Source organism: Bos indicus, chromosome 14 (assembly GCF_029378745.1).
Source record: "Bos indicus isolate NIAB-ARS_2022 breed Sahiwal x Tharparkar chromosome 14, NIAB-ARS_B.indTharparkar_mat_pri_1.0, whole genome shotgun sequence".
In the NCBI taxonomy this organism is placed as follows: domain Eukaryota; kingdom Metazoa; phylum Chordata; class Mammalia; order Artiodactyla; family Bovidae; genus Bos; species Bos indicus.
Genome location: NC_091773.1, coordinates 26,494,921 through 26,510,071, shown reverse-complemented (window position 1 = coordinate 26,510,071; position 15,151 = coordinate 26,494,921). Strand labels below are relative to the sequence as shown.

At 45.6% G+C, this 15,151-nt stretch overlaps 1 protein-coding gene and 1 pseudogene across 3 annotated transcripts in view; both read right to left on the bottom strand.

Moving 5' to 3' along the window:
* Positions 1 to 3,793, bottom strand: part of RAB2A (RAB2A, member RAS oncogene family) — a 72,711-nt gene extending 68,918 nt beyond the window's left edge. Inside the window, exon 1 of one of the 3 annotated variants that reach the window (XM_070802569.1) lies at positions 3,454 to 3,793. Coding sequence is in view for 2 of the 3 variants with exons in the window: in XM_070802568.1 (XP_070658669.1) it covers positions 3,454 to 3,499 (46 nt within the window). In the remaining variant the exon portion in view is untranslated. The remainder of the gene's footprint in view (positions 1 to 3,453) is intronic. The other 2 variants (XM_070802568.1, XM_070802570.1) reach the window with 2 other exon arrangements.
* LOC109568281 (elongation factor 2-like) lies at positions 3,569 to 13,791 on the bottom strand (annotated as a pseudogene).
* Positions 13,792 to 15,151: the final 1,360 nt, after the last annotated feature.

Below are 15,151 nucleotides of genomic sequence, written 5' to 3'. Positions count from 1 at the left end.
TAATCATTTCACAACATATTTACTTACCAAATCACTTACTTACCAAATCATATGCCTGAAACTAAAACAGTGTTATACGTCAATCATATCTCAAATAAAAAAATACATTCAGATGTTAGGATAACATGTGTTCAGCCTTGTCTTGTTTATTTCGACTCCACTGACTGTACCCACCAGGCTCCTCTGTCCATGGAATTCTCCAGGCAGGAATACTGGAGTGGGTTGTCATTCCCTTCTCCAGGGGATATTCCCGACCCAGGAACTGAACCCAGGTCTCCGGCATTGCAGGCAGATTCTTTAATAACTAAGCTACGAGGGAATCCCTTCTCATACAACACTTGTCCTTAAAAGTTTTTAAGCAAAAAACAGGCAAACCAAACTGTGGGGGTGGTTAAATAAAGAAAGAAGAGAGGAGGGAACTAGTACAGGGAGCTAGGCAAGGGTGGGGTTTGTTATCACCTTGAAAAAATGAATGAATGAACAGGAGCTGCTAAGGTAATCAAAAACTCTGACCTGATTTTCACTTTGGCCGGAGTGGGATTTTGGGGAGTGGAGCTCAGAAGAAAGGGTATTTCAGATAGAACACAACTAGGTTTGTGCTTCTGTATACCAAGATGAGAGGCAGGAAACAAGAAGGAGGGCAGTGATGAGATTAAATGGGAGGCAGATGCCAGAATTTAGAAGCAACAATTATAGTTTTATTATAATTTTTCTCTCCTTCTGCATTTGATAATTATCTGCTTATGATATTAGTCCAGGCTTGTTAAAAACCAATTTCCACTTTATATCTAGGTTTAAATGACACATTTTCCTAAATGATTTTTCAGGAATAAGACATTACCCATGAAAAATTTTAAAGCTATATTTTAACTGCACTTGGCCATATAGTAAGAAAAGGAACATTTCAGCAGTATCTTGATCACGTGCAGTGTTTTTATATCTGTCCTTACTTAATCTCACTATGGGGGGGGGGCACGCTAATAATGACTGTTTCAATAGGTAGGAAAACTGAAAACCAGGAAAAGGAGTGATTTTCTTCATTTTAAAAATGCATGTTTTCCACACTATGACGTTAAAAAAAAAAATTAGGATGGCTCTCCCACTATTGATTTACTATCATTCTTGCGTGTGTGGGGAGGGCACATTAAGTGGGTCTACTTTGAATTAAGAAAACATGGCAAAGGGGTCTGGTCAAAGTTGATATCAATAGAAAGTGGCAGAACTCGGCTAAAAAATTCTTCTGTCAAGTTATCAATGTATACTAATAGGAACATTATGGCCTGTTTGGCTATTCTTTCAATAATGTAATTAAGTATCGGGGCCTACCTTCTACTAAGATCTTCCTGGCATACAAAACCATGCAAAAACACCTTTTCTGCCCATAAAAGATAAGTAATTAAACACAAATGCCCACCCAAGTATCTACAAAACAGGAATTAATACAAAGGGGGATACATCCAGATAAGGAGGTGTAGTCACTTCCAGTTGGGATACCAGGAATGCTTAACACATCAAAAGAACTTAATAAATGCTGACTGTGAAACCATTATGGAAGACTCTAGTCAAACTTTGAGGACAGACAAATTTGGACAGAGAGACACTCCAAACAGAGTGCAGGAGCACTCTGACCAGGTAAAAGCACAGGGCCTCAGCGGCAGGAGGAAGGCAGGGACTAGTGACAGTGGGAAAGAAGACCAGCGTGGGAAGTCATGCATAGACGTGGAGGTCCCTGAAGGTCAAACGAATGAATGGAAATGGAGGAATGGCCCCTAAGAGCCCAGTGTGCAGACAGCTGACCCGACAGTTACTGGAGGGGGGAGAAGGCGGCGCGGTGGACAGTCTACTGCCAAGTGTACCTGGACCAGGTGGCAACAGCAGCAAGGGCAAGGATGAATGTCTTCCCTCTGAACTGCCTGGACACTGTTTTGGCATGAGGGCAAATTCCGAAGAACCCAGCACCAACTTGCTAGTATTTGCAGCCCCGCTACTCCCAGCAGAACTCTTCACCCACAGTAGATGTTCAGTCGGTATGCTCAAAGAGAGAAACCTGCAAAGGCTAATTTCAACTGTCACTACTGCTGATGTCCATAATCACCCTGCTACTTCCCAAACCCATTCCTATTATAGTTATTGTGAATTTCCTCTTCCAATCTCACTGTTACAACCTAAATTAAAATGTACCAGTAGGCCACTTCCTTCAGCATTTTAAAAAGTATATAAATTTGCTACTGAACATGTGCAAAACATTGCTTTATCTAGGATTCTGCATAGAGAACCACCAAGTTTCGACGCGCACGCCAAAAAACATTGCTGAAACACTATTTACAGCAGAAAATCTTTCTTTTAGGCAGCAATCAACATGCCTCTAGTGTTACTTATTCAACCTGACATATCACTAGTACAACCACAAGCTGCCGCTTACATTTCCAAAGTTGTGCAAAGGGTCCAAAGTTGTGCAAGAGTCATCACTGAAATCAGACTCTGGTATATTAATAGTTTTAACACCTGAACACGTCTTAGTTTTATTATTAGATTCACAGTAATGCCATAAAATCCATAAATAATTTAAAAATATATTTTTTCAATGAGTTTGACTACTTTGCAAAATACACTGGGATGTCATTTTAAGTGAAAAACAGCTGTATGTCTTTCTGCTTCAAATGGACATCAGGTCACCTGATTAATTGGCAGTTGTGGGCCTGGATTTCATGTATCGGAAAAAAAGCCAGTGTCCCCAACACGCACACGCACCAGAGAGCACTGAACGGCCTTGCATTACTATCAAATAACGCCAGTTTACACGTGGCAAAAGTCGACAGAGACAGAACTCTTCCGTGTTTTAATGACCTCGAAAAGCATTCCCCAGGCGTCAAGTAATGGGATGTTACTTATTCTGGCTTAGCAGTTGAGAGTGATAAAAATACATATATACACACATATATCTTTTTTTTTTTTTTTTTAATGTCTCCTTCTCAGCTAGCTGTCCCACGCCGGGGAGCGCTTTGCCCAGGCCATGGCAGATGTGAACGGGTCGGAGAAGGTGGGATGTGTCAGGGAAGCCAAGACCCTCCTTCCATCCCCTTCTGCTCTCCCCGGGCCCCCCTTTTCCTTTCTCGGGGGCGGCGGCGAGGCCCAAGGTGAGAGGCTCCGGGCAGGGCGTGCAACCCTCAGAGCCAGGCCGGCTCCCCTGTCATCTACTCCCCAGACCAGGTGGTGAAACGGCTGCCGCGGCCCCCGGCTGCAGGCCCGGCCGGGGCCGGGGCGGGGGCGACGGGCCAGGCCGCGGCCGCTCGCAGTGCCCACGTCACCAGCTCCAGCACTGCGGAAATGGAGCGGCGGGGAGGCGCCCGGCGGCGACCGAGCCTGCGCCGCCGCCCGACGCCGTTTGCCCCTCGGCCCCGGCCCCCGGGCCGCCGCCTCCCGCCCGGCCGGCCGCCGCGCCCCGGGCCTCACCTGTGTCGCCGATGATGATGTACTTGAAGAGATAGGCGTACGCCATGGCCGCGGCCGCTCGGTGCCAGGGCACACGGCTCCTCCTCCTGCTGCTGCTCCTCCTCCTCCGCGCCCCTCACCCCGGCGCCACTCGGCCTCGAAAAGCCAGGCCCCGCCCGCCGCAGCCGCCGCCGCCGCCGTAAGCCGCCGGGAGTGAGGGTCCAAGGGGAAGCTGAACAAACTGACACCGACCGAGCCGAGGGAGACAGCGCCCGGCCGAGCACACTCGAACAATAACAGCCGCCGCGGCTCCTCCGCCCCGCCTCCGCGCCGACCCGGAAGTGCTGCGGCCGCCGGCGCCGCCGGAGGAAAGGGGAGGAGCCCTGCTCGCCGGCCGCGCCCCGCCCCGCTTGCCGGAGCCCCGCCCAGCCAGAGCCCCGCCCCCGCCGGAGCTCCGCCCAGCGCCGCGCCTAGCCGGCCGCGCCCATCCTCCCGGTCCACCCAGAACCGGGCGAGGCCAGGCGCCGGTCGTTCCGGGCCCTTTGAGCGGGTGGCGCCGGCGGCCGGGAGACGCTAGGGGAGGGGAGGGGCCGTGCGGCTCCGTCGCCGCGACGCGCGCGGTGCCGCGTCCTTCCGCTCTGCGGCGGGGACGCGGGGTACGTGGTGGAAGGCGGAGGTCGCGTTCGGCGCTGGGCCTGCCCTGGGCTCGTGACAAGGGGTTTGAAAATGATGGAGCCGCTGGGACGGCGGGCGTGGGGGAGGGGTTGGAGGGTGAGGGTATTTCTGCGCTGGGGGACGGGGCTTTGACAGTGAAAATAATGGAAGTGTAAATCTGAAACCCTAAATCAGGGAATGTGAGGGCAACCTTGGTGTACCCCTGCGGTGGAATACTGCGTGGTCTTAATTAAAAGGAAAGAAAAGAAAGCCTGTCTTCTGCCAAGTAAAAATAAGGCACAGGACTCAGTCTATAAATACATACTTCTGCTATATATATGTAATAAGTGATATATATATATAATATACATATTTGTATATAAGCTGTATTGTTATGCAAATAAAGATAAATTTCTTTTTACTATTATGTAGAAAAATGACAGGAATGCACTTAAATACCCTTATGTACATAGTCTGAAAGGACACAACTGGGACCAAGGGTCAGAGGGAATATAGTTGGGGGGAGATATACTTTTCACTGAATTTTTCGAGTGCAGTTTGGATTTTCAGTGCTCATGAATTACCTATTGAAAAATGCACTCAAAAGAACACAGTGACTTCTTCATTCATTCAACTAACACCAAGTACATACTATATTTCCTGCACTGCTGGGCATTGGAACTGAAAGCAAAGTCTGTTCTAAAAGAGCACAGGTTTTGGAAGAGGAGATGGAGAACAGGATAGTGTCAGAATAGGTTATCTAAAGTAGATCATCTCTGAACTAGACGTAGGAAGGATGAGTAAGTTTGTCAAAAGGACAAAAGGTTGGGAAGGGAACTGAAATTTAGGCGCAAGAAACAATGTGCAGGGTCCTGAATCTGTTGAGGGAATTCAGAGTTGCCTAAGGGAGCTCATTTGCTAACCCGAGGCTTCTGACCTTGGCAGTGGAAGGAGAGTTGTTAGGGCAGAAGTGACTGGGAGACAGTGGCCCTGGTTCCTGTTGCCTAACACTTTCCTCTCCCTTTTGAAATCTGTCATTCTACTGTCACCTTCATGTGGGGCTGGCAGTGGTTGGCTGGTATGTGGTTGAATGGCCTTTCCAAACGTCAGCTCAGAGGGATTTTTCTTCAGTGTTTGGAAGTGATTTTCAAAGATAGCACACAAAAATTTGACATGAAAAATTACCAGGCATTTCATAACCTGGTTCACTTATCTTTGGTTTGGGAGGTGGGAGAGAGGGTTTCTGCCCTAGTCCTCCAGAATTTCAAAGGTCATTTTGTCCCTCCCATCTGAGTGCCTTCACTCAAATCTTTTCTGACGACAGACACCTAGAAAGTCCCCTCCTTCCAGAAGAGACTCAGTTCCCTGCTGTTCCCAAAAGTATGTTCTTTATCCATAGTCTGCACGAGACCACTCTGAGGATGTTACCCAAAGGACTAGCATCCTTACAATCAAAAGCATTCCCATGCAGTTACAGGAAGTGAGCAGTGGGAAAAGTCACTGGTGTCAGGTCATGCGGGGGCTACCAGGGTTGGTAGCTGGGTAGTTGGCATGCAGCAGTTTACTCAGTGAACACGAGAGGAACTGGGGAAAGAAAGGTCAGAATTGTGTCTGTAAAAAAAATTATAGAAAGGGTATGTATGGAGCTATAGAGAATAAAGTGTAAAGAGAAGGATTCAGGAAACCTGCCTTTGACCCTGGCCCTGCTACAAACAGAATGATTGTGACAAATCTTTTGGCTTCCTAGAGAGTTTTGATGTGATCACAATAAAGTGATCAAGTTACCTGAAAGGTCTATTCCAAGTCTGAAGTCCTTCAATTTTATGTCTGTCCATCTCCAGATCTAAAGCACCTATAAAGAGGTGGTAATCCTCTCATGAAGATGTCATGGCCACAGGAATCAAGTGTTTATTGTTCTTCCACAGAACTGAGAGGCATCAGTTACTGGTTCACAGGAATTGTAACAGTGGCGTTGAAAATAACAAGGACTAGATTTTCCAAGTCCCTCCCTGAGCCTTGGTTTTCTTTTCTGAAAAATGTAAAGAATAATTGCCTCAAAATTATTGCCTTTTCAGTTTGGGATCAAATGAGATAATGCATATGAAGGTATTTTGTGAATTCTGAAAAATATATACTTAATATGAGAAACCCTTCAGTTTAGCTCAGTTCAGTTGCTCAGTCGTGTCTGACTCTATGTGACCCTGTGAACTGCAGCACGCCAGGCCTCCCTGTCCATCACCAACTCCCGGAGTTCACTCAGACTCATGTCCATTGAGTTGGTGATGCCATCCAGCCATCTCATCCTCTGTCATCCCCTTCTCCTCCTGCCCCCAATCCCTCCCAGCATCAGGGTCTTTTCCAGTGAGTCAACTCTTCACATGAGATGGCCAAAGTGCTGGAAAAACCCTTAGTGCTGCATAATTTTTAAAAATTACCTTGAGGAAGTAGAGGCCTTATCAGTATACAAATTCATGTTGTAAAATCAGCTCCACTCCTGTCTCTCTAGTTTATGTCTCTACGTTTATTTTTTTCTATGTGTAATTCACATTTTATTTTATTTTCTCTAAGCCTATACGGTATCTTGAATTCTCTTTGAAATAATACAGAATATAAATAAAAACCACACAAACTTCATCTCAAACATTTTATTTAGCCCCCAAAATCCAAAGACATTTTTCAAGAAAAATTTCATTGGCAAAAATGATAGAAATAAACCTTTCTTACCTTAAATCATAGGATTTTCCATTCAGTTTATTTTCAGCTATTTCACTCCCCTGAGGATGAATTCTGATAACCTCATCTCTCAGTCTTACCTCACATGTGGTCTGAAGATCATGACTGTGAAATTTAAAGATAGTCTACATTCTCCAAGGTCTCCTTGTTCAAATTTTCCACAACATTTTTAAGTAAAGCATTATATTAGAATTTTGAATTTGCTCTTCCCAATCAAACTTTTCATGTGTTTAAACTTTCTCTGGTTTTGATGGCTCTCAGTCTGTGGGAAGAGAGGTAGCGGGGAATGGGATAGGAGAAGAGTGGTTTGGAATACTGTCATCATAGGTTCTTACTTTGGTTTCCATGGTTTCCTTGGCTAGCCCTTGATGTGCTCTGGGAGCCCTGTGATCCTTGTGAAATGGTATGCACAATGTTGTATGTATTTGCATATATGTAATTTCATGGGAGAGATCTCTGCATGAGCCCATGACCCAGAAATAATTAAGAACCATGGTAAAATGCTTTCAGCCATTTCTAAACACCATGCCAGAACTAATTTTCCTGCAAATACTAATAAGCTCAGTACCAGTTTTGGAGGCAGAAAGAGGTTCAAATCCTGAATTTACTTCCTATCAGTTGAGTGACCTTGGGTAAATTACTAAACTCTCTAAGCCTTAGATTCCTCATAAGATAACACAAGTGCAGTGTCTAGCAAAGTGTCAAGATCCATGGAGACACTAAGTCAACACTGAAGTCATTTCTGCCTTCCCTTCATCCTCTGCCTGTCCTTCACCTCCAACTCGTCGCTAAGAACTGTAGGAGTTAAATAAGCCCAACAAAGACACTGCCTGGAAGAAGATTAGAGTCTCTTTGTGCTAAGTCATGGGTAGTTTTGGCTTGATGAAGGCTAATGGGAGAGCTACAGTGTTATCTTAGAGGACAGAATTTTGTTCTGGGAAATAAGGGTAGATTTTACAGGACAGCCATCTAAACAGCCTCAAAGGACATTATCTTTCATGGTTACTGCTTTAAACCTAATCATTCTAAATGCTTCAACAGCCCTCTCCACTGTACTTCATTCACCTTACCCATCTCACCAGCCATTTATATTCTTGCCGGGTAACACACTTAGTACTCCCTATCTTACTTTTCTACTTGTGACCTATTTCTGACCACTTGTCAAAGCCAAAGATGACTGTTTTCTCTCTTCCATTCCATTCTGCTCCTCCTTCAAAGGTTTACTTGAAGAGTCAAAATGGAATGATTGCAAATTCACATCCTTAATCAAAGTGTGTGCAGGTAAGTGAAGAAACTTTCTTTTATATGTTGCTGTTGTTCAGTTGCTCGGTTGTATCTGCCTCTTTTCAACCCCGTGTACTGCAGCACACCCAGCTTCCCTGTCCTTCACCATCTCCCGGAGCTTGCTCAAACTTTGTATGTAGGTTAGTTTTTTAAATCAGTGGACTTAACATTAATGATAGAATGGAATCTCTGTAGGTGCGTGAATGAGAGAAACAATGAATATTAGAATAATAATAAGCTCATTTTATAAAATCATGGATTAAAAATATTACATAAACTATTTTGAATTAATACAAAATTTAAAAGCAAATTAAAAACCAAAATTGTGTTCTTAAATTACCCACTTTTCTAAGTCCTTAACAGTGGCCTGGGGAAAGGCCCTATATTGGACTCCAAGAGGTCTAAATTATAGTCTTTCTTGCCACTAACAAGCTGACCCTGAGAATTTTTGTCATATACTCAATAGATATAATAATTCCAGTTGCTAACAGAATTGCTGGCAGGTAGATGTGAGGGAACTCTGAAAAGTACGTTATTCCTGGTAGAAAGTCTACATACCAAATCTCGGTTGAATGATTTTCTGCAAATGTATCTAAGTACATTAGAAGACTGACCCTTACAGAACCACATTAATGTCAGCAATATTCTACTCTCTGCATTGCTGGGTTTTGTCAGCAGAGACTAGACCATGCAGTTACTTCAAACCCTTGCCTCCACTTATCCTTGCTATGTTCTATGTCCTGTGTGTATTGGTAGGGACCCTTATTTTGGAAAAGTCAGGATCATTATAAGAATGAGGAACCATGAGGTGAATACCTCATGTAGAGTGAAGAGAGAACCAATTACCACTCCCATGAGTACTTCAATTTATTTTAATCATTACCCATAAAGGTCTTTAAATTTTGATAAAGGGAAAACCATTTCTCTCCATTTTTGAGGACATGATAAGCTAGCTGTGTCCCAGTGGGAGGTGTGGACACACAAAACCTTCTGTCACTGATATCTTTTGTTAGAGATGGGTGCCAGGAACTATGAGATCACATTTCAACCTTCTTCCACCTCCCCTTCCTCCTGTATCAGAAAGATCCCCTAGAGAAAGGAATGACAACCCACTCCAGTATTTTGCCTGGAGAATTCCATGGACTGAGGAGCCTGGCATGCTGCAGTCCTTGGGGTCTCAAAGAGTCTGGACATGACTGAGTGACTAACACTATCCTCCTGTATACTCTTTATCTCTGCATCTAGCGATCTCATTATCAGAATTTTCAACCCGTGGAGTGAGAGAGGAAAACGATATCAAAGAATCACATTTTCACTTCTAAAATGGAGAAAATAGAAGTCTATTTTTTCCAGCTTTTTGATTTAAAAAAGTTATTAAAAGAATAAATCTTTTCTTTCAAAATTGAGATTACCTCTAAAGACTCACATTTAAAAATCTGCAAGGTTAATTTAGATTTGCCCAAGAATCATTGCTGCACTTCTACTCTTTTAAATTTCTCAATTTAAGGAATCTGGGGATCAATTCTCAACAATTTCTTCAAATAAATAGATTATTAAAAACTACAGTATAACCTTAAAACAGCAATAAACATTTATTCTCACACAAGGTTTGTGCATCAGAAATCTAGGAGCAGCTTAGCTCAGTGGCCCTGGCTTGGAGGTCTCTCTGCTGCTGCTGCTGCTAAGTTGCTTCAGTCGTGTCTGACTCTGTGTGACCCCATAGACAACAGCGCACCAGGCTTTCCCGTCCCTGGGATTCTCCAGGCAAGAACACTGGAGTGGGTTGCCATTTCCTTCTCCAGTGCATGAAAGTGAAAAGTCAAAGTGAAGTCGCTCAGTCGTGTCCAACCCTCAGTGACCCCATGGACTGCAGCCTTCCAGGCTCCTCCATCCATGGGATTTTCCAGGCAAGAGTACTGGAGTGGTATGCCATTGCCTTCTCTGGGAGGTCTCTCACGGGGTTGCATTTAATCTCTCAGCCAGAGCTGTAGCCTGCAGACACCTGAAGGCTTGACTAGGGCTGGATGGTTTATTTCCAAGGTGGCTCACGCACATGACTGAGGCCTTAGTTCTTTACAGTGTGGACCTCCCAGAGAACTGCTTAGTATCTTCGTGACACAGAAGCTGATTTCTCCCAGTGGGTGAGAGGTGAGAGAGTGACCAGGAGGCCAAACCCTCAGTATCTTTTATGACCTATCCTTGAAAATCACTTCTGCTGTATCCTAGTTGCTCAAATGAACAGCTGGACATTTGGGTCTGGAGCTTGGGGGAGTGGTCTGAGCTCCAGGCAGAAATAACCATATAGCTGGTATGGTTATTGTGGCCAAATGTTTTTTCAAGTGTCTGGTAGAGACTTTTGGTTCTTCTATTTTTGTTTTTAAACCTCTTAATGCGTTTATTTTAAACTTTTTTTTGGACATTAAGTTTCCCTCTCAACAAAAAAGTATTGGTTGTCCCATCCCCTCCCCCATCCCCACTGGCCAGATCAGTCCCTGCTGCAAGGGCACTTCTGTTGCCCCTGAAATCTGGAAATAAATATCGAAAGAAATGGCATCAAGTCTTCATGTTGAGCGATGGCACGAATTGGGCCCCAGAAACCTGTCATGCAGAGTGTTACCAGATCTGGACAGCCTCGAGGTGGCGTGGAGAATGTGGGGGCTTGTTGCTGTGGTCACCTGTCCCTGGGCCCGGGGGCCGCGCCAAGTCCCACCAGATGGCTGGCTGCGCGGAGGCCGCCTGCAACCTGTCCAGGAAGTTATCCAGGGCTGGGATGCCTTCCTTCAGGCGTTTGTGCTTGCGCGTCTCCACCACCACTTGACTGGGGCAGCTGGTGTTGTTGAAGGGGTCCCCCAGAACACACACTGGGGGAAGGCCTGGCCGCCCATGTTGGACCTCCGGTCAGTAGTGAAGCCAAAGGACTCATTAACAGGCAGGTAGGCCTTCACGACAAACATGGTGCCAGCCAGCTGGGTCTCCTCGAAGACGTGGCCCAGCTTCCTGTTCAGGACACCATCAGATCAGATCAGATCAGATCAGTCGCTCAGTCGTGTCTGACTCTGCGACCCCATGAATCGCAGCACGCCAGGCCTCCCTGTTCATCACCAACTCCCGGAGTTCACTCAGACTCACGTCCATTGAGTCAGTGATGCCATCCAGCCATCTCATCCTCTGTCGTCCCCTTCTCCTCTTGCCCCCAATCCCTCCCAGCATCAGAGTTTTTTCCAATGAGTCAACTCTTCGCATGAGGTGGCCAAAGTATTGGAGTTTCAGCTTTAGCATCATTCCTTCCAAAGAAATCCCAGGACTGATCTCCTTCAGAATGGACTGATTGGATCTCCTTGCAGTCCAAGGGACTCTCAAGAGTCTTCTCCAACACCAAAGTTCAAAAGCATCAATTCTTCCACTTGTTCTGGACACTGGATCTCCACAAGGTAGATGGGCTCCACGAGCCGGGGCTGGGCGGTCAGCACACGGGCGTACAGGCAGTGCCGGGCCATGGGGATGCTCTGGTCACCCCCACAGTGGGTGACATTGGTATGCAGTGTCACATCATGAACGTCAAAGCACACACCCCACATGTACTTCTCGCACAGCGCCCCCTCCTTGGTGGCCCACTGGAAGCCAGCCACCACACTATCCTTGATTTCATTGAGGTATTGCATGCCCCTGGTGATGTCCGTGAGGATGCTGGTGCCCATGCCATCAGGGCCAAAGCACCAGGTCTTGCGGGTTTGGCCACATCCCACTTATAATTCTCGGCCAGGTAGCGGGCCCCCTGCTTGAGCTACTGGTGGGCAGACCTTGTCGATGTCCTCGGCTAGGCCATCAGGGAAGGGCTGTGCCTTCATATAAAGCCTATTGTGCTTGTTGGGGACCTTGGACAGGCAGAGCACGTTTGACTCCTTGCTGACAGTCTCCTAGTACGAGACAACTGGGTCAGATTTCTCTTGATGGGGATGCAGGCATGATCCTCCTCCCCATCCTTGAGGCAGATTTCCAAGTGCAATTCCCCAGCCCCCAATGATGATGTGCTCCCTGGACTCCTCAATGATACACTGCATCATGGGGTCCGACTTGGCCAGCTGCTTCAGGCCCTCCACCAGCTTGGGCAGGTCTGCTGGGTTCTTTGCCTCCACAATGACCCTGACAACAGGGCTCACACTGAACTTCATTGCCCGTGTGTTGTGGCTATGCTCAAAGGTGGTGATGGTGTCGGTCTTCACCAGGAACTGATCCACGCCCACCAGGCCCATGATGTTGCCACAAGGCACATCCTCAACGGGCTCCACATAACAGCCCATCATCAGGATTGTCCTCTGGATTGGCTTCAGGTACAGGTCCTCCTTCTCCATGGAGTTGGGTCCCATGATGCAGACCGTCAGGCCAGTGTACACCACCCCTGAGAAGACCTGGCCAAAGGCATAGAACTGACCTTTGTCAGAGGTTGACACCATTTTGGAAGGTATATCATGAGAGGGCCTTTGGGATCACAGCTTTTAGTGCCCATGGCTGCCTCCTCACCTGGGGGCCCCTCGTACAGGAGCTCACAGTGGTACTTCTGGGCCATCACAGGGGAGGGCAGATGGATGGTGATCATTTGCAGCAGGGTGTCCCCAGCAGACAGCCAGCGGCGCATCACAGCCTTCAGAAGTGATTTGCCCTCCTTATCCTTATCTTCACTGTCCCACTTGATGTCCAGTTTTTCAATTAGTTTTGCCGTCTCCTCTTTCTTGAAGTTCATGATTGCATCAGACACCTTGAAGATGGGGTCCAGGATGAGCTGGTAGAATGTTAGCAGCAGCTTCTTGTCATTGGGTTGTTGGCTGACTTGCTGAACTTGCTGGTGGGTGGATCAAAGTACCAGTCTCCCCACAGCTTTTTCATTATGTCCTCCACTTTCTTGGCCCACTCAGCAGGCCCCAGCTGGCCTTCGCCCTTGGCAACAAACTTGGCCACATACAACTCTGCAAACTACTTCAGGGTAAAGGCCCAACTGTGGAGACCAGACCCGAAGCCAACAGTACTGAGGACAGGGTTGATTATGACACTGCCCATGGGGCCGCTCTCGCCCTTGCCATAGGTGGAGACAATGACGTTGATGTTCTCCGCAATGTGCTGGAAGGGCTTGTAGAGCTCCTTGGGCTCCTGCTGCAGTTCAGCAGGGCCGGGTCCATCTTGTTCATCATCAGCACTGGCTTGACGCCCTTGGTGACAGCCTGGCACAGCACCATCTGTGTTTGCACACACATGCCCGACATGCAGTCCACCATCACCAAGGTGCTGTCGGTGACATGGAGCGCAGCTGTCACCTCTGAGGAGAAGTCTACATGCCCAGGGGAGTTGATGAGGTTAATGAGGAAGCCAGAGCCATCCCTGCTCTGCTTGATGAAATTCAAGTTGTTCTCTGAAGGCTTGTAGAAAAGGAAGATGGCCATTGACTTGATGCTGATGCAACGCTCCTGCTCATCCTTCCGGGTGTTAGTGAAACAGGTCTCCCCAGACCGGGCAGAGGCGATGACACCCGCCTTGCACATCAGGAAGTCCGTCAGAGTGGACTTGGCATGGTTCACGTGGGTGATGAAGGCCATGTTCCTGATGTTGGCCTTCTTGTCCATGATGGGCCGGATCTGGTTTACTGTGAAGTTCACCATGTTGGTGGATGGTGGTGGTTTCTCCCAGGCAGATCCAAGTGAGCTAGTTCATGCCGAGGAAGGTGACGATGATGTTAGAAGAGAACCAGGTCTTCTATTATATGTTATCTATATGTATACTCTGTGTATCTATTAAGTATCTGACAATTATTGTTAAACTTCACATACATCTAATGCAATTGAAAATGTGTAACAAACCACCCAAATCATCTAATCTTAACAAATCTGGTAGCTTTTAATTTATGTATTTTTATTTTTTGCATTTTACCCTGAGAGTTTTATTTTAAATTGGAGTATAATTGACTTTCAATGTTGTGTTAGTTCTTGGTGTGCAGCAAAGTGGTTCAGTTATACATACATATGTTCTTTTTCAGATTCTTTTTCCTTACAAGTTATTACAAATATTAATATAGTTCCCTGTTCTAAATAGTTCCTTGTTGGTTATCTGTTTTACACATAGTAGTATGTATATGTTAATCCCACTGATACTATTTTTTTATTTAAATATTTATTTAAAGAAAAACAATAATAATCAGAAATGAAAAAAATGTGAGAAAGTGAGAATTCTTTTGTAAAACTTGAAAGGGAAAATTGATTTTTACAAAGATAGTGAAATGAGTATCATAATGCTTTAATATATACAAACTCTTTAACCTAAATTTCAAAGTTCTGATAATATAGCTAAAAAATACAAAATAAATATACAGAGAAAAAAATTTTTTGATAGAAAAAGAGACTGAGGCTTAAAGAGACTAAGTAATTTCTCGTATCATGATAGCTAGTAAGTGACAGTGCTGGGGGAAGCTGCTTGTGTGGGTCTAATGAGAGTTCTGACCTCCGCATACAAATTTAGAAGTCATTAGCATATAACACGTAAGAAAAACATATTTGTCCTCCACAAGGAATTGATGAAAGCTTTATGTCCATGAAAAAGGGTTATATTCACTGTCCCAAGAGAACTCACAGGATGGTATATATAGTAAATCAGGCTTAGAAACCTGATTTCTCTGCACATCAAGAGTGAATCCATCTTTCAGAAATGGCTCACATTAACCTAGTTTATGAATCTGATTTTTAAAAGTAGAATGTCAATTGCAACGAGAAATCACTCTCCCAGAGATGGGAATACATAAAATTAATGCCACTAATTTTTTCTTATCCTAGACAAAGAGTGAAATGTATGGAAATATTTGATGACTTTAAGCAGAGGGAACATCAAACATTCATCTTATGTTTGGGATGGCCTTTCTGGGGACAAGAATCTGTGACTCCTAGTGCCTTTCATTCCCTCACTCATTTCATCAGCCCAACTATACCCTGATGTCTCATTCTGATCGGAAAGCTGTATCTGTTTGGCCTCCAAAAGCATTTGTAAACCTGGTCCAATGGCCTTTTGC